At 35.5% G+C, this 19391-nt stretch overlaps 1 protein-coding gene across 1 annotated transcript; it reads right to left on the bottom strand.

Moving 5' to 3' along the window:
- Positions 1-13707: 13707 nt before the first annotated feature.
- LOC129950498 (uncharacterized) lies at positions 13708-18356 on the bottom strand. The gene is made up of 3 exons (XM_056062437.1): positions 16205-18356; positions 15069-16163; positions 13708-14915 (listed from the first exon to the last, which is right to left on the bottom strand). The coding sequence occupies exons 1-3, from the start codon at positions 18354-18356 to the stop codon at positions 13708-13710; spliced, it is 4455 nt and encodes a 1484-aa protein (XP_055918412.1).
- Between the last annotated feature and the right edge of the window lie 1035 nt (positions 18357-19391).

Below are 19391 nucleotides of genomic sequence, written 5' to 3'. Positions count from 1 at the left end.
GAAAAATCGAATCTACAGGTTTTTTTACAAAAATAAAAACCTTTAAAAAAATTTATAAAAGTTGGGAAAAATTGATTTTTAAATCAAATACCTTATCAAAAATTGTAGACATCGGCTTAAATCTACTTTTATCTTTCAAAACATATTGTTGTTAAAACTCAGTAAAATTTTGAAAAAAAATTGACGGTTTTTGTACAAAAAATCAAAAACCTACAAAAAATCTAACAAAAGTTTGTAAAAATTGATTTTCGACTCAAATACCTTTTTAAAAATTTGAAATTTTGGCTTTAAACTTATTTTATTTCTCAGAAAATATTGTTTTCGATATTCAGTCATTTTTATGTAGAAATCCAACAGTCCGTTCTGTCATTGAAAATAAAATCTTCAAAAAATAGTTCGCAAATTTGGTAAAAATTGATACGAGTACATATAGACAAACTTTTAAGCAAGACAAATCGACAGACGGGATGGGAAGTCATCAGTGTGGGTCGTATCCTAGCCTCTTCTTTTTTTGTTTTAAGTCGTTTCTTCATATATTAGAGTTTTAGATAAAAATAAATTTTTAAGCAAAGGATAACTTGCTTGACATCGATATCTCTGAAAGCTTCAGTTTGAGAAATCGGATTGATTAGAATACTTTTGAAAAGCTGCATACACAAATTTATGAAATAAAAATCCCCAACACTATTCTATGAAGTGTTAAAAACTGTGTGGATGGGATATCGTAAAAGGGTTAAAAATCTCGATTTAAAATCAGGAAACTTAATTCTGTTATAGTCTTACACTTTTTGATGATGCTTTGAATTTCCCATGAGATAAATCTATTCGTATTGTGTTGATTAGAAAACTTTTCTCAATTTCAGTTTTTAGTTTCCTTCAATCTTTTTTCCATTGTTAAGTTAACAGATACATGTTACATCAACAACTAAAAAGTGATGTGATGTAAGCAATACAAAATATAGCAAAGGAACAACGAACATTAATGATGTAGAAATGTAATTTCCCATAAAAATTGAATTTAAATCGCTGATTTTAGAAAAAGCAACCATCATACAGTTTAGTTCAGGTTGTCGGAACTCATCAAAACTATTGTGACATGTCAAACAATGGCATTGCACAAATTTTCCCATTCGAAAATAAAAACACTGTATGATGTTGATGTACTCCCTCCCTTGTTCGCTATGCTTATATCCTTGTCAATTTCGAGTACCTAAAATACCGTTGTAAGTCTAAAAAAGTACAAGGTACAACATACAGGAAAAGCTAGTCAACTGAACTCTGCTTTACACAATTTTAAACGCACTCAACAGCGAATCACATCACATCACCCACCGGGAAATTTTTGAAAATCCATTTTTCTTTTGATTTTGATTTGTTTTATTTCCACCCGCTTGGATTTTTGATATGTTATGTCGCTCAAAGAAGAATCATCACATGTAGGATTTTTGGTAGACGAAATGAAATGAGCATCCTTTTGCGATTCGTCTCAAATTTCATGCCATGTCAAAGTCACTACTTCTCAAAAGGGATTTTTCAATTTTCGATGTCGTATACGTTTTACTTTAGTTTTTTCTTTTTTGAATATTTTACAATTTTGATTGAAATTGAAAATCGCTTAGAAAAGAGCAGTTTATGGTCTCTCTTAATCTCTGAGCTGGTCGCGTGTATGCGATTTGAATGGCTTTTCACATAAGATCTATTGTTTGAATGACAAGCGATGGTTGGTCCACCATTCGAAGGATGATAGATCGGGTTGTGTCCTCGTATATGACCATGACCAGTGGACCATGTTCAGGATATATTGGCGAGTGTTTGCATACATTAGAAAAAAGGCTTAGATATAGTTAATTAGTTTAAATTGAATAGATTTAAAGATTTTCAAAGTAATGTTTTAAATCTCACGATTTTGGACCCAATGCCATCGTTTTATGAAAGGCCTTTAAAATAAGATTTTGTTGTACTTTTTCAGGAGCTATAGAATAAACAGGGTTGTTATCTTTCAACACACTGCAAAAAAAAATGCTAAGTTCTTAATCAGCTTTCACACATAGCGATTTTTCGATTACGATTAAAATTATAAAATTTTAAAACTGGACGGAGACGAATTTTTAACGTACATACTTTGAAAGATAGGCATTACAATAACTGAAAATTATGGAGAGCCATCTTACCAATCTTTATGGAATTTATTAATAATTAGAGGACTTAAGGTAAAGAAAGTGTAAGGGCACAATTATATAAAAGTTTAACAAAGCTTACTCGTATGTACATATGTCAAAAATTCGGTTTTTGTAACATTAGTTACTCGCATAGCCTCAATGAGATTTTGGTAGCCTATTTACTTATTCCAAAAAGGCAATTCTAATTTCTACTAACAAAATGGGTCGGTCTTGTCATATAAAGAAGAATCTTATTATATTAATTTAAAATTCTTCGTATTTGGTTTCTTAATTTTGCTTTATAAGTATTCCAAACTTCACACAAAATTTAGCGCGTTTTTTGGTATTCCATACATAGTACAGTGAGAAATTGCCAGCAAAAAGATCCGCAGTAGCCAGATTTTTGTATTTAAATATCGGTCCAACTGAAAGCAGATCTGTCAGAATAACAATTAAAAAAAAAACACAAATAGAAGAAAGTTTTGTAAAAATCAAAAGTTAAAATTAACTTAGCAAAAAAACTAACTAAAACTAATAAAATTCACAATTTTCAAGAAGAAATGTTTAGAAAAAAAAAATTCATTTAACAATTGCTTCAAGGAGGGGGTTTGTTCGTGAACTGCTACATTGACATGTGGTGTTGAAGCGAGCTTGATCCCCGATTCTGGTCGGGGATCAGAGTCGTGTGAAAATTTGCGAAGAAAAACCTGTGTGGTCTTACAGAAAATGCATTATGATCTGTTTATTTCCATTTTTGTGTACTAAAATATAGTTTTGATTTACTCAGATTTAAAAAAAATGCATATGGAGTAGGTAGCATATTCTTATATGGTGCTGGACTAATAAGTTTTTCATTCACTTGCACTTCACACATCGAACCGCCATTTGCATTTTAGAAAGTGCTGCCATACTTAACCATTTTTAAATCTTCTTCTCCGGTGGAAACACCATAAGATTTATTTAATCTCAACTGAGATAAACCTTTGGTGGAAACATATGAAAACCTTAATTATCTTTTCTATTGTTTTATCTTGCAAAATTAGCTCAGTTAGTCCATTTTCATTGACAAAACTAAATAATATCAACAGTAACAGATTGATTTGTTTCCCCAATAGAAAACACATAATTCCAAATGCACAACTACTCAACGAACACAGCCATCGAGATACAAATGCAATATCAATCGTTCCAACATTTAAGATCGAAATTACATAAGATCCATTCGAGACTCGTATAAATGTCATCCGCAGTAAAATTCTTCTTTAACTTTTATCGGTAGTATTTATACTGCGGATATTGTTTTGGTTATTTTTGTAATATTATACTAACGGCATAGAATATTTTTCTCCATACATAATTCAATTTTATCATAATAAAAGGAAATAACCCTAAATTCTTAAACAATTTGTGTGTTATTCAAAATCAACATCGGCCCATAAAATGCGTCCTTTTTTCAATTTAACGATTTCTGGGATTTATAGAAAAAACTAGATTCATAAAATCTTTAAACGTCGAATAATTGCAAAATTCAACTACGTAATTGAAACGATTACAAAAGCTAGTGTGGACTTAAAAAATGCTTGATTCATTATTAGCCAATTTAACAAAAGCTGAAATTTAACACTGTTCCTTAAATGAAAATTCAGTACATATGCTTCTAAACCTAAATTTGTGTCTTTTAGTCATGTTTTGAAAGGTTCTTATTTTATAGGAGAAGAAATTCACAACGAGGAAAACAAAAAACTAAAAGAGAAGGTTTACAATCTAGAGTCGATTAAACTAGAGAGCAGTACCTGGAGTAAACACCAATAATGCTATAGAGTGTGAGCAAACAATATTTGACAGTGCTCTAAATTTGACAATCTCTTCGGATGATATTCAACAGTGTTATTTCAAACGTTCTTCCTTAAGCAGTGCCTCCGAGTCTAGCAGTGATCCTGAAGAGAACAAAAACAATGTTATTCGTGTATATTTTCTACAAAAGATATGAAAAAAAAGTAATGAAGAACAAGAGGTCTGCAGTTAAGAAGCTGAATTCATCACTTTTTGTAATAGTAATATTTATATAAACGAATGTTTCACTGGAGCTTTGTATATGCAAGCAAAAAAAAATTAAAACCGAGCGCAATTATAAATATTTATGGTTTCAATATTGTCAAATTTTAATGAAAAAAGTAGATAAAGGGAGAGTTCTTTTGGTCTAGCAACGCTTTGCAATCTTTTTTTGCTGTGCACCAAAACATTAGAAGTTTGAGACAAAACTTTGATTTGCTTGTGTGTAATTTGGAAGCATTTGTTTACTTGCCAGATCTTTTAAATATTTGTAAGTGAGATATGGATTTTTCCAGTGAAAGTGATGATTATTCTATAACTGGTTATAATTTTTGTTGTTCTACAAATTAATCTTATTCGGCTGGTGGTGTTGGTGTATTTATTCGTGACAATTTAGAATTTGAGGTTACCTGTCTCAGTTGGTCAAGCGCTGATGTATTGAAACAACTTCAATCTGTAAGTCTTTTGTTCTTCAAAGAGTTAGGAAATTATTTAATTACTGAAAAGGCTGAGAATTTAGTTATTTTAGGTGATGTCAATATTGATATTTTGGTTTCAAACTCTATTTCTGATTCCTACTTTGCCTTATCGGCTCAATACGGTCTTACGTCTTTCATAAACGATATAACTCGTCCTAACTCTGGTACTTGTTTAGATCATGTTTTAGTTCGACTTAAAAGTAATTCCCTTAATCAGTGTTATGGTATCAATTTTGATCTTAATATTACAGATCACTGTATGATTGCAATTTTGCTAGGTAATGTAACTACTAACTACCAAGAGATATACTACAAACTCCCTTAATTCTTCCTACAAGAAAAAAAGGTTTGATCTTCTTAATAATGCCCTCAGGTTTGAGTCCTGGGAATCTGTTTACTGTAAAGAAAATGCGTTTTTAGCCTACGACTCGTTTATAATGCGCTTGAAAGGCCATATAGAATATTGTCGTCGTGTAGTTATCCAAAGAAAATCGAATGTCAGACTTAAACCCTGGGAAGCAATTACCTTTTGAAAAAAGTAAAACTTAAAAATAAGCTGCGATCAAAATGTTTAAAGCATCCACTAAATTCTACATTAAAAAATCGATTTATAAAATTAAGTAAAGAAGTTAATAAGGAAATTAAAGTACGTCGTAATCGATATTATTTTAATAATGTTCAAGAATTTCTTGGCAACCCAAGAAAAGAATGGAAAGTGATTAATAGCATCATTAACTCTTAAAACTCAACAGTTCCGGTTCCAATCGTTCTAAATGATGGGGGTATTGATTTGATAGATCCTACAATGATTGCAAATATATTTAACAATTTCTTTTGTTCCATTGGAAGTATGTCTTCTCTTTCTGCTAATAATACTTTGTGTGATTCCTTTGCTTTAAATGGAAACACTTCTTATTTTAGGAGCTTTGTTTTTGACCAAATAACTAGTCTTGAAATCTTAAAGATCATAAAAAATTAGACAACTCTAATTCATGTGGTGAAGATGGCATAAGTAATATAACTCTTAAAAAGATAGCTATAAATGTTGTTGATGTTTTGTCTTATGTTTTCAATTTAAGTGTAACCACTGGTATCTTTCCAGACAAATTAAAGGTTGCCGGCGTAATTCCTTTTTATAAAAAGGGCAGTAGAAAGGAAAAAAATTATTATAGACCTATTTCTTTACTATCTTCAATCTCTAAGGTTTTCGAAAAATCAATGAAGAGTCGTATGCTGCATTAAGTTTTTTTAGTCCTGATCAATTTGGGTTCAGGGATGGTCTGTCAACTGAAGATGCAGTCATGGCTTTTTGCTCATTAATCAACAAAGGTTAAGTTGACAAAAAATCATGCTCCGGTCTATTTGTAGACATAACGGGGGCATTTGACATGGTGGACCACAATGTTCTTTTGGACAAATTGTTTAGAGCGGTATTTCGTGGCTTCATCCTTAGTTGGTCATATCTAAAGAATAGATTGCAAAAGGTTAAAATTGGTGAAAGCTTAAGTGCGAGTAATTTTTTTAACCTAGGGGTTCCAAAAGGATCTGTCCGTGGACCTATTTTATTTTTTGTTTACATAAACTCTCTTTTTTATCAAAGTTTTTCTGGTAAAGTGAAAGCTTTTGCTGATGATTTGGGTATTGCATATGTTTCAGATAACCCTCTCAATTTAATTGCAGATATTAATAATGATGTTAATACTTTACGAAAATGATTTGCCTGATGTCATAAGCTAACTGTCAGTAATAAAACCAAACTTATGTACTTTAGTTTGAGTTCCCGTGAATGTTCTGATCTGGATGTTGTTTTTCATGTTTCTAATTTTGAACGACATTGTGATTTTACTTGTATATCCGATCCTGCTAGCTCAAAAATTTGGTTCAATTCTGAATATACTTGCGTCTTGCTTCAAGATTGATGTCGTTGGTCAATTTAGATAAATCGGTATCCTTTTTGATCAAAATACGAGCTGGTCTGATCACATTTTGAAACTGAAACAGTATCTTCAGTCATCTCTTCGTGCCATGTATCACCTTGAAAAATTCTTAGATAGTAAAACTTTGCGTATGGTTTATTTTGGAAATTTTCACTCTAAATTAGAGTATGGGTTAAGTTTTTGGTAGTGCGTACCATTCAAAAATTCAGCCTATTTCTGTCCTGCAAAAGTACGTTAAAAGAAAAATTTGTAGGAGCAACCGTTTTGACAATTCATTTGAACTTTTCATAAAATTATAAATTCTGCCGATAAAACATCTTTTCTATTTTAAAGTATTGAAACTTTTCTTTTTAAGAAATGGCTACTTACAAAACCCAATCAATGATTTTCAGAATCTTCGTAGCGTCTCTAGTTCTGTCGTTTGTATTCCTTCTTATCGAACCACTCATTTCAGAAACTCCTTCTCTGTTGTCGCATTAAAGTTATTCAATAAGCTTCCTGCCGATATACGATCCATCAGATCGTTGCCTATTTTCTTAAGAAAAGTAAAAATTTGGCTTTTTGAATTTAAAAACGAGCAAAATAAAGTTAAGCTGCCAATAATTATTTATTTGTTAACCTGATATTTTTCTTTTTATATAAATGGTTTTTCATTGGTTTATAGTTCATTGTATCTTTTTGTCTTGAATTTTCAAATAAATGAATTAATTAATATGTACATAATTTCTTTGAAGTACAAAAAATAAATATATGCATATATCTACCTATATAAGAATATTAGATTTTAAGTCATTAATAGGTTCGCCCACTTAATACTTAATTTTTGATTTTCACTGAAGTTTTTAATTTTCTTTGATGTGACATTTAACTCTTTTTTTTCAAAACAAAAATTTCACTTATTTATTTAATTTTGTTGTTATTATTACTAGCTATAAGTAATTATTGTAATTTTTTCTTAATAATTGAATAAAGACTATACAAAATACAAATACAATTCCTGCTAAAGACTCTTAAATAAACTATTAGGGGAATTGGGGGCAAGACCGCATATGGGGGCAAGACCGTTTTTGTACTATTGTATGAAATGGCAACACTTTTTTAACAAAACATGTGTCTCTTGGTATGATCGATCATGTCTGACAGTATGAGATAGCTCGGTTGAGAAGATGAGAAGTTACGGTACTTTCTGTGATTTTTCGTCAGTTCGTTATCGTTCGGGTGCAATGTAATGTTTATTATTATCAGTAAACTACTCAAAATTATTAACTTTTTCTCTTTAGTATTTAGAAAGTGCATTTTCAACATCATTTATTGTGAAAAAAAGTTGAAAAGTAAAGAATTCAACTAGAAATTCAATAAGTTAAGGTAGGATCCGAATGGGGCAAAACCGCATATGGGCGGTCATGCCCCTATGCGGTCTTGCTCCCAATGTTTTCAGTAGCTGACGGGTTTATCTTTTCCTAATTTCTGTCTTTTTTTTATGTTTTTTAGTCTAATATGGTAGGAAATTCCATTCGGAAAACAACGCGGCAGTCTTGACAAGAATCGGAAATGAAATCTGCACTTGATGCCGTTCTTAAAAATGAGATGGGGTTTAAAAAAGCTTGTCAGACCTTTAATGTCCCTAAGAGCACTCTAAGGGACAGATATAAGAAAGTTGTCGACAAATCTATCACCCTTGAAAACTGCGCAAAAAAGTGCTCTCTTGGAACAATTAAAACCGTGTTTACAAAAGAGCAAGAAAATAATTTATCTGAACATATAATTCAGCTCGAAAGCTGTTTGTTCCCCATAACTATCAAGGATTTGCGTGAACTTGCATTCCAACTGTTGAGCTGTTGACAGAATTAATGGATAAATACCACTTCGCACCTGATCGTATTTATCTGTCTATCATCCCAGTGGTTGGATGCCGACATATTTGTTTTTAACTTGGTGTTCTCGACTAGAAACTTAACAAAGTTTTAGAAATTATGCCGGTTGAAAATGTTCCAAAGAAAAGACGTTATCTTGTTCAAACTTGTAATTAGAATAATCTTTAATTTATCATATGACCTAGTGTACAATACAAAATATATACAATCCATTAATTTCTTTATATAATCTTGACATTCAAATGACATTTTTATCTTATTTAACAATTTGTGGAACGTATTTATTATTATTAAAAATGAACTAAATGAATTTAAAAACTGAATGAATGTTCGAATATTTTAAAGTTCTGTTTGCATTTGCGCGAATTATTTACATTCGCACATTCTCCCCGCCATTGTTTTGATAGTTTGGTATAACCCTTTTGCGCTGCACTATCGACATCTTTTGGTTTTCGCTGATTTTAACCCAACTCCATTGAACATGTAACGAGAGAGAATATTTTTAGAAAAGGAATTATAAAAAAACAACAAGTACAGTAAGTAAACGAAACCAAGAGCAACAAATATTCTATCATAACATAAACGTAGTATGTGTAGTGAAAGTACCGCTGATTGTTGATTTTGTTTTTTTTTTGTCTCATTCAATTGAATGGGATTTTATTTCTTTAATATATTTAATATCGTGTTTCGTGTGCCGGTCGGGTTGCTTTCCGTTTGTTTTTAATTTGATATAGTTTAAATTTTGTTATTTATTGTTATGAATGTGATTAATTTATTTAGTTTAATTAATTTAAGAAAACGGTGGTTTCATTTTTGATGCGTTACATCAATTTTAGCAATATAATTCAAGTGCGGTTGAATTAAATAATAGGTACATAGTAGGGTGGAGCGAAAATGGCAAAAAAAAAAAAAATCAAAATTTTTTTTGTTCCTGTATTGTTAACTGGTGACCCTTTATTAGGACATCAGTTATGCAAAAAATCAGGAAGCTGTGACTTTATCTTCAGGTGGCGCAGATGACTTTAATTTAAAAAAAATTAATACCTAATTTTAAAAAGTTCTTCGCTCTATTCAGAGTTATTTTAAATCAGGAACCTATGATTTTTCTTTCAGTTGCCGCAAATTAATTGAATTCAAAATAAATTTAAGATCTACAATCTTATTCTTCATTCGATTCAGAGTAGTTTTTAATGTTCTTTTTAAAGTAATGTGTCAGAATCGCTTTCTATGAAGTGTAATTGTGCGTATTAAACTATTTTTATATTTAAACCTTTAACTAACTAAGTTAATTCGTTTCACCACTTTTATAAACATTACTTTGACATCCATTCTTTTAGTAATAAATTCGTTTGCTACTGACTTATTAAAATGCCTAAGACTCGTAAAAATACGCGTTGTCCTCTTTTTGGTGATTCACAAAAACTGAATAATAATTTGTTGCCAACTTATTGTGATATAATTAAACATTATTTGTGGATTAGAAACGATTTAATTGCATTGCATAATGGAAAAGACCCTTCAATCAAGGAGGTAAGTGAAATAGTTTCCAATGACGTCGAAAGTATATGGAATAAAGCATCACTTCCTACCATCAGTCATCAACAAGTTGTTGCAAGGTTGATTTCGTATTATAATAAGTATAAAAGTACGAAGAAACTACGCAGTGAAACAAAAAAGCAAGAGTTTTATCAAGATTCTCTGCAAAAGTTGTTTGATATTGCAACATGTAAATGTATTTCAAGAGGATTGTGTAAATGTGAGACAAAAATACCCATTGGAGAAGAACCCTTCTTAAAAGATCAACGAAATGCTCGTAAAATGTATATTGGATCTGTTGATCAGGTGGCAACCAAGTCTTTGCATCGTAAGGATCTTAGGAAACGAAAATATCAAGAATTTTTAAAAACTACGGCCGATACTCCAACCAGTAGCACTTCTAGTACTGATGCAGTTGTGGAAAATTTGTCTGACAGTACTTCTACTGAAACTGAAGTCAAGGAATTTTGCCCCTTAAAACCCTGCAAACAAAAGAAAGAAACGCTTCAAATGAGAAAAAAACTAAAGAATTTGGCTACAGCTTGCGATAGAACTGGGGTTTCAGATAGATCGGCTGCTATCATAGTAAACGCTGCTATGTTGGATTTAAACGTCATAAGTAGTGAAAATTCATCGAAAGTGATAGATCGGAGTAAATTACGACGAGAGCGTCAAAAAGTCCGTGTAGGTTTACAATGTGAAGCTGCAGGTTTAAGAAAACCTATATCCTCACTTTATTTTGACGGCCGTAAGGACAAAACATTATTCATCGCTAAGACTGACAACATTTTACATCGAAAGACTGTTACTGAAGAACATATATCACTTATATCGGAGCCAGATTCAGAATACATAGGACACCTTTCAATTGATTCGGGAAAAGCAGTTACTATTGAAAGAAGTATAGTTGACTTTCTAGAAACAAATTTTGAACTTCGTACGTCTTTGGTAGCAATTGGGTGTGATGGCACTGCCGTAAATACAGGACATAAGAACGGAGTCATTGCATTGTTAGAAAAACATTTCGGTCGTCCTTTACAATGGTTTGTGTGCTTATTACATGCAAATGAGCTACCGCTTCGTCATCTGTTTGCAAGTCTCGATGGAACCACCACCGGCCCTAATAGTTTTTCTGGAAGCATTGGGAAAATGCTTGAAAAGTGTCTTAGCTTCAAAGTAGTGAATTTTGAAGCAGTAAATGCAGCACTTCCGGATGTGGATGCTGACTCCTTAAGCACAGATCAAAAATATTTGCATCAAATGTGCTTAGCTATTTCTAGAGGTTCAATTTTGCCCGCTTTAGCTAGCAAGGATCCAGGAAAGCTGGCACATTCCCGATGGCTAACTTCTGCAAACAGGATTCTTCGATTATATGTTGGCACAGAAAATCCTTCAGACAACCTCAAAGAACTTGTCATATTTATTGTGAAAGTCTACGCTCCAACGTGGTTTGACATAAAAACAAAGCCATCATGTAAAAATGGTCCGCTTCACATTTTCAACATGCTAAAAAGATCATTGTACTTGCGGGATGACCTTAAGAACATAGTTATAAGAACTATACAAAGAAATTCATTCTTCGTACACCCAGAAAATTTGTTGCTAGCTATGTTGCAAGATGACCAATCACACATAAGAGAACTAGCTCTCCGAAGATTAATAAAGGCAAGACAACTTAGAAACGGCAATGAAGTTCGTCAGTTTCAACTTCCTAAGCTACAAATAGATGCATCTAATTACTACGAATTAATAGACTGGTCGAAGGAAAAAGTAACCGAACCACCAATGACAATGAAATACAGCGATACAGAAATATCGAACATGATTTCTTCAAAGGACAATTTAATGTTTTTGCAGAAGTTGCCTTGTCACACTCAAGCAGTAGAACGTTGCGTTAAGCTTGTTACAGAAGCCTCATTATCTGTTTGTGGACAGGAGGCACGAGATGGCTACATTAGAGCAAAGATCAAATCCAGGCAAGAACTACCGTTTTTTGAAACAAAATCGCAATATTTCAACCGTACCGGAGGCCCAACAACTTCTGCTGGAAGCAATTAAATTTATTTCAGATTTCAATTATTGTTCTTTTATCTATTTTTAAAGTACATATAATTAATAAAAAAAAAAAAAATATTTTAGTGCATTTTATTTCCACCGTTTTGAAATGCCTTTTTTTGCTTATACTTCAAAGTTCTATTCTAGCGCGCCACCTGAAGATGTTGACGTAGAAAGCTGAAATTTAGAATTTATACATTTAAGACCATGGGTCAAACATTTTGAGTACAGGAAACAAAAAAAATTGAAAAAAAAAATTTCGCTCCACCCTAGTACATAGGTACCTATATGATTATGTTGTGTTGTTTAGTTAAAACAATGGGTGAGTTCCTTTTATTATGTGTATTCATTATAATTTTATTTAAAATTTAATAACGCAGTTTTGTGCTTCCATATACATATGTACATATGTAATTACCTACATATAAGTTCGTAAGTCTTTCGATTTTATTTTAACCGTTTTTATTTGCAAAAGCCGGTATGTATGTACATATGTATATAATTGAGAATTGTGCGCATAATTGTTTGTTTTGATTTTGGCTTAAGAAATTATGTGCATAACTTTGAACGAGTGGGGTCGTGCATCGGTCGTATGTTCTCGCGTATTGTTATGATTAGAATTTTATTATTTTTTTTGTAATTTGTTTTAAGCAGACATATTTTGATCGGGGGGTGCCGTGTATCGGTTGTATGGTTTTACTCGTTATAATTTTGTTGAATTTTATCTTGAGTTGAGTGTTTGTGTTGCAAATTTTAAATTCGTAGAAATTGTGTTTTATTTAAATAATTTTAATTTGGTGGTGACTGTGAAGTGCTTTTAACATTTAGCAAATGCGATTATTTGATTTCATAAATTATTGAAATATATTTTGTTTTGTTGGAAATATTTATTGATGTTTTAATCGAAATGTTGCATTAAGTATTTTAATATTATATCGGTGTTTTGAAACTTTGAATTAAGTGAATTAGTATTTAATTTCGGTGAAATGAATAATTGTAGGTATGTGTTCTTAATTATGAGTTGTGATTTTATTTGCTTTGTTTTGAATCTAGTGAATTAGATCTGACGTTTAACGTGCTGAAGCTGAATTGTGGAATTAAGTTTGATGTTTTGGCTGCGGACATTACCATTTTAGCGATGAATTTAGATTAAGAATTTGAAATAAGCCATCTTGTTTTAAGTCAAATTGAAATATTTTGAATCAAATTGTTTTAATTTTGTTAAATTATATTGTTTATTTGTTGCAGCCTTATTTATAGTTTATAATTTTAAGATCAAGTTACTGATATTATAGTTTTGAATAAATTAAAATTTTCAGAATTGAATTGGTGTTTTGTTTGATGTGGTTTGTTTACGATCTCTTTTTTTTGTTTTTGTTTTTAATTTTATGTTTTGATGTGATGATTTTATATGATTCTGACGGTTTTAAATATGATTTATATTAGACTCGTTTGTTCCGTGGTTTTGTTTGAAGGTAAAAGGCAAATTTTAGTAATCGGTCGTTTAAACTGCCCAGACTTGGTGCGGAGCGTGACAACGCGTACCAAACCGTCTGACCCGCTGTGGGTTTGTTCTATTCGCGCCATATTCCAATGTGTTGGTGAAAGTCGTTCATCATTCAACCAAATCTCCTATCTTCGGCTTTACTTGTATTTTTGTCCATTTTGGGCGTTGTTGAAGCCGAGATAAGTATTCAGAATTCCATCGTCTCCAAAATACTTCAGATAATGCCTGAACTCGTTTCCAGCGATCTTTATGTGTAATGTTTGTTTCTGTTTCACCTTGTGGTACTGCATGCAAAGATTCTCCGACTAAGAAATGTGCTGGAGTTAGTGCGTTCAAATCATCGATGCTATCGGTTAGTGGGCATAGAGGTCTCGAATTCAGACAAGCTTCTACTTGTGCTAGAAGCGTCGCGAGCTCCTCGAAGGTAAGCCTCTCAATTCCAATGACTCGTTTGAGATGGTACTTGACAGACTTCACACCCGCTTCCCATAGGCCACCGAAATGGGGAGAAGCTATGGGAATGAAATGCCAATCTGTACCGCGATTTGCCAATAGTTCTGCTACCTGCTTCCAGTCGTGTTGTGCTTCTTTCATCGTTTTTGCCAGTTCATTATTGGCACCGATGAAATTAGTTCCGCAGTCGCTATAGATCTGCTTACAAATTCCTCTTCTGGCAGTGAACCGTTTGAATGCTGCTAAAAATGCTTGGGTGGTTAAGTCTGATACTGCTTCGAGATGAATGGCTTTGGTTGCCAAACAGATAAATACTGCGAAATAGCCTTTTAGTATTTTTGCTCCACGGGCTTTCCAGGCTTTTATCTCGATTGGTCCCGCATAGTCAACACCGGTGTGACTAAATGGTCGCGATATGCGTACTCGAGCGGCAGGTAAGTTTCCCATCAGTTGTTGCATTTCAGATGCCTTTTGCCGGTAGCAAGAAGGGCATTTATGCAACTGGTGCTTGACGCTTCGCCGAATCTGTCCTATCCAATATCGTTGTCGGATGTAATTAATCATTTGCTGGATTCCGCCGTGTAGAGTTTGCTTGTGAGCATCTCTTACAACCAGACTCGTAAAATGGTGGTTGCTCTGCAACAGTATCGGATGTTGGGCATCGTAGGAAAGGAGGGAGTTTGCTAAACGTCCCCCGACTCGTAAGATTCCGTCAGAATCAAGAAATGCGTTTAACGAAAGTAAATTCTTTGGAATTTTGGCATTTCCAAGAATTTGTTGAATCTCATCTCCAAACATCTCCTTCTGTGCTGCCTTGACCACTATTTGATGTGCTGCATCTAATTCTTTAGGATTGATTGGACCTGTGATAGGACCAAGCTTAGGTCGACATTATATTGTGAAACGACGACAGGTGGCGACGACTCTAAGTAATTTGAGCAACCTGGAAGAGTCGTGAATAGCCTGCAAGATTTTATCGCCATGAGTGATATTGATACTTAAAACATTCACTTTACTTTTATCCTTCTTTTCTTCTTCAGTGTCGTTGTCGATGAGTTGATGCGGAGCATCGAATTCCCATTGTCGCGTTAAAAATTCAGGTCCATTCCACCACATATCCAATGACTCCAGTTCAGCCGGAAATACACCTCGAGACGCTAGATCGGCTGGGTTATGCAATGTTGCAACATGACCCCAGCTGTCGATCTGTATAAGCCGCTGAATTTCGGATACACGATTGGATACGAATGTGGTCCATTTTGCTGGTGACGCTTGTATCCATGCCAACGCTATCATCGAATCAGTCCACGCGTAGATATCGACATCGGGAATGGCCAAGATATCCTTGGTGTAACTAAGTAGCTGCGACAGAAGAACAGCTCCACAGAGTTCCAGGCGAGGCAGCGTGATGGTTCGCTGACTTGGTGCTACTTTTGTTTTTGAGAGAAGCAGGCTGGTAAGGATTCGATTGTCCGTGTCTAAGACCCGAATGTAGACTACTGCACCGAAAGCTTTCATGGAGGCGTCACAGAATCCGTGAAGTTGGACAGCCTTATTAGATGGGCTTTTCGCGATCCATCTCGGAATTCGCAGTCGTTCGATGAGTGGAAGTTCGCGTTGAAAAGCTTCCCATTCCGTCTTTAAGGGAGTAGGAATTGGATCGTCCCAATCACAACCATGCTCCCAGAGGCGTTGCATCATTAGTTTCGCCGTGATGATGCAGGGTGATATCCACCCGAGTGGGTCGAACAGCTTAGCGATGGTGGACAACATTGACCGCTTTGTGATGTCTTCTGGTGAAACTTGCAGATTTTGAAACGAAAAGTAGTCGTCAAGTGGAAACCACTTGATGCCGAGTGTCTTGACATGATTTGAGGTGTTAAACGGGAGTTCAAAATCGAGTTCTCGATCCTCAGCAGCGATGTCTTCCAGGAGAGCCTTGGAGTTACTCGTCCATTTCCTCAGGTTGAATCCCGCAGACGCTAAGAGCTGCTTGGCTTCATGTTGTTTCCTCTTGGCTTCTTCGATGGAATCTGCTCCACTGATCAGATCATCAACGTACATGTCCTCACGGACAACCTTCGCCCCTTCGGGAAAATTCTGACTTTCATCTTCAAAACCTTAATCGCAAGATATGGTGCGCTCGCTGTACCAAACGTGACAGTGTTCATTTTGAAGACTTTAATCGGCGAAGATTTCTGTTCCCTCCACAAAATTAGCTGAAAGTATCGGTCTGGGAAACTAACCATAATTTGACGGTACATCTTTTCAATGTCTGCCGTAAAAGTAACTCGATGAGTACGCCATCTGAGAACAAGATCAATGATATTGGTCTGCAATTTTGGACCTACAAGAAGATGTTCGTTGAGGGATTTCCCATCCGAAGCTTTAGAAGCTGCGTCAAACACTACTCTCAGCTTTGTTGTGGAACTCGCTTCCTTAAAAACTGCATGGTGCGGAAGAAAATAATGGTAAGGGGTCGCCAAAACCGTGTCATCTTCATCTATTTCTTCCATGTGTTTGAGTTTGATGTACTCATTTATGCACTTTGAATAGTCCTCACAAAGTTTAGGATCTGCAGCAAGTCTTTTCTCGAGATGGAGAAATCGTCGAGTAGCTCCTTGACGGCTGGATCCCATCGCTGGAAGGCCTTCTTTGAACGGTAAGCTGACTTGGTAACGCCCGTCTGGTAAACGTGTCGTATTCCTCTCAAAATGTTCTTCACAAGCAATGTTGTCTAGGGTTTCATGGGTCTGGAACGGCGTTTCTTCCATCTCCCAAAACTTCTGTAGCTGAATTCCGAGGTCGGTAACCTGCACGAAACTTCGAATTTGCCGGGGAAGTTCCTCTGGAACTTTCCCTAACACGTACCACCCTAAATGCGTATTTTGCGCTATCGGTCCATTGTTATCCGGAGACCTTCTTATTTCCGGTAGCAGTATTTGGGCGCAAACATCACTTCCAAACAATAAATCGATAGGAGCGGGCTCGTAGAGATGGGGATCTGCTAACGTAAGACCCTTGAGGTGATTCCAACTGTTGGGTACCACTCGTTGGGCCGGGAGATGCCCAGTCAGCGACTTAAAAACCAATGCCTGTGTGGCAGTTTCAAACGTCGAATGGCGAGAAGCAAAATGCACTTCGACGGTATGCTGTGTTGTGCCGCTGCTGACCAACCCCAACCCCGATACCTCAACAATGGCACGTCGCCTTTCCAACTTCAGCAGACGAGCAGCAGCTTCTGTTATGAAAGACGTTTCTGACCCTGTATCAACCAGGGCACGTAGTAAACGAATTCTTCCATCTGTGGCTCGCGCTTTGACAACTGCTGTAGCTAAGAGCACCTGGTGTGTTTGGGCACGATCACCGTGCGACGCGTGGTAGTTTTGAGTTTGTTGACGAACAGCTGGTTGGAACTCAGGCGCATTCGGGTTCACTGAGGCCTGAAATGTGTTAGAACTAGAACCGGTAACTCTCGGTTGAGACGGCATACCTTGGCTTGATGTTCCGACTTGGGTCTGATGTTCAGAACCTGGTTGTTGAGGTTGAAAAGAGTTATTATGGTGCTGCAAATGCAGGAGTGAGTGATGTTTCTGTTGACAGAAATAGCACCGACTCAAACTCTGGCATTCCTGGAGAGAATGCCCATATGTCAGACAATTTTCACAAACATGGATTCCCCGGACTACTTCTCGGCGTTTGACAATGTCCATTGCCAAAAATTGCTGGCATTTTCTAAGGGAGTGCTTGTTGTGGTTGCACAATTTGCAAAGAACTTGGCTAGTTTGAAAGTGCTTTGGAATTTTCTGAGGTTGATGCTTTACAACATGCTTTGTATGTAAAACCTTTGAAGTCGATGGTTGAAAGCGTGGCCTTGAATTAACAGATGACTCTTCTTTGCGCCTGGTGGGCGTAGCTAGCTCTTGTTGGCCCATAACTTCAAGCGTACGGAATCGTGTCTCTAAAAATTCGGAAAACGCATCAAATTTCGGTAAGTCCTTGCTATTCCCTAATTTTTCCTCCCATAATTTTTGACTTGTACTAGGAAGCTTTTGTACAAGGAACCATATCAAAACCGTATCCCACGAAGAAATCGGAACCTCCAAATTTTCAAGAGCGAGAAGACATTCTCTTATTGTATACAAGAGCTCCTTGAGACCAGATGCCGTTTCTCGCGTCAATGAGGGTTGACCAAAAAGCGATTGCATTTGGATGTGCACCAGAATGCGTTTATGATTGTAGCGCTCTTCCAAAAGTTCCCATGCCTTTTCATAACTTGCAGACTCAACAGCAATGTTTTGCATAAAACGATGTGCATCACCTATTAAACACGTTTGTAGGAAATGCAATTTGTCGATGTCCTCCAGGGTCGCGTTTTTATGGACGAGAGCTTGAAATTTGAAAAGCACGCCAGTTTGTGTAAGATCCGTCGAATTTGGGCAGATCAATCCTCGGGAGACGAATCGCCGAATGTGAGGACGATGCAGAAGAATGAGGGGGCGGAGCACCCATTAGGACATCACCTGCGATAAGTGTTTTCGATTTTTCCATCGCCTCTACCAATTCTGCCCTATATTCGAGGTAAATATCATACATTTGATCATAGACCACTAATAATTCATCCTTTTTTAAATATTCTTCCAGCATACCACCACCAATGATTGCCTCGTGATAGGATTTCGACGTAGCTAGATCTTCTAGCTTTGAAAGACGTCCCGATGCATATGCTGGTGTTCTCCGCTCTTTCGGAGCCTTTTTGAAATTAGTAAGGTCTTTGATGATGAGTGGTACCCGTGGCATGATGGTTAGTGTGTTGGACTGTCATGCTAGAGGTCTTGGGTTCGATCCCTGCCTATGCCATCTAAAGTCTTTTCACGGGTACTGCCTCTTGCGAGGAATTGACAAATTCTCCAAGAGTAACTATTGTCATGAAAAAGTGCTTTCTCAAAATTAGCCGTTCGGAGTCGGCATATAAACTGTAGGTCCCCTCCATTCCTGACAACATAACTCGCACACAGGAATGGTTGAGAGTTGTAAGTCACTAGGCCTTGGTTCTCAACGGACTGTCGCGCCACCCAATTTATTTATTTTTTATAAGGTCTTTGATGACTTTTGTAAGTAACCCCTTTTGCAATTCCCCATACTTATATGCTTTTTCCATTTCTTTAAATTATTTTTAAATTACAGAGTAATATAAAAAAAAAACGAAATCGGGACAGGTTTTACTAACAAGAAAAGCAACGACTTACTGCTTGTATGCTGCGGCTACGGCTGCTGACTTTGTCGGTGAATTGCTGCTGACGCCGTCGTCGTCGTTAAAGATGCTGCTGGCGTCGTCG

This window comes from Eupeodes corollae, chromosome 1 (assembly GCF_945859685.1).
Source record: "Eupeodes corollae chromosome 1, idEupCoro1.1, whole genome shotgun sequence".
Lineage (NCBI taxonomy): Eukaryota > Metazoa > Arthropoda > Insecta > Diptera > Syrphidae > Eupeodes > Eupeodes corollae.
The sequence above is the reverse complement of the archived record's forward strand: the minus strand, read 5'-3'. Positions and strand labels throughout refer to the sequence as shown.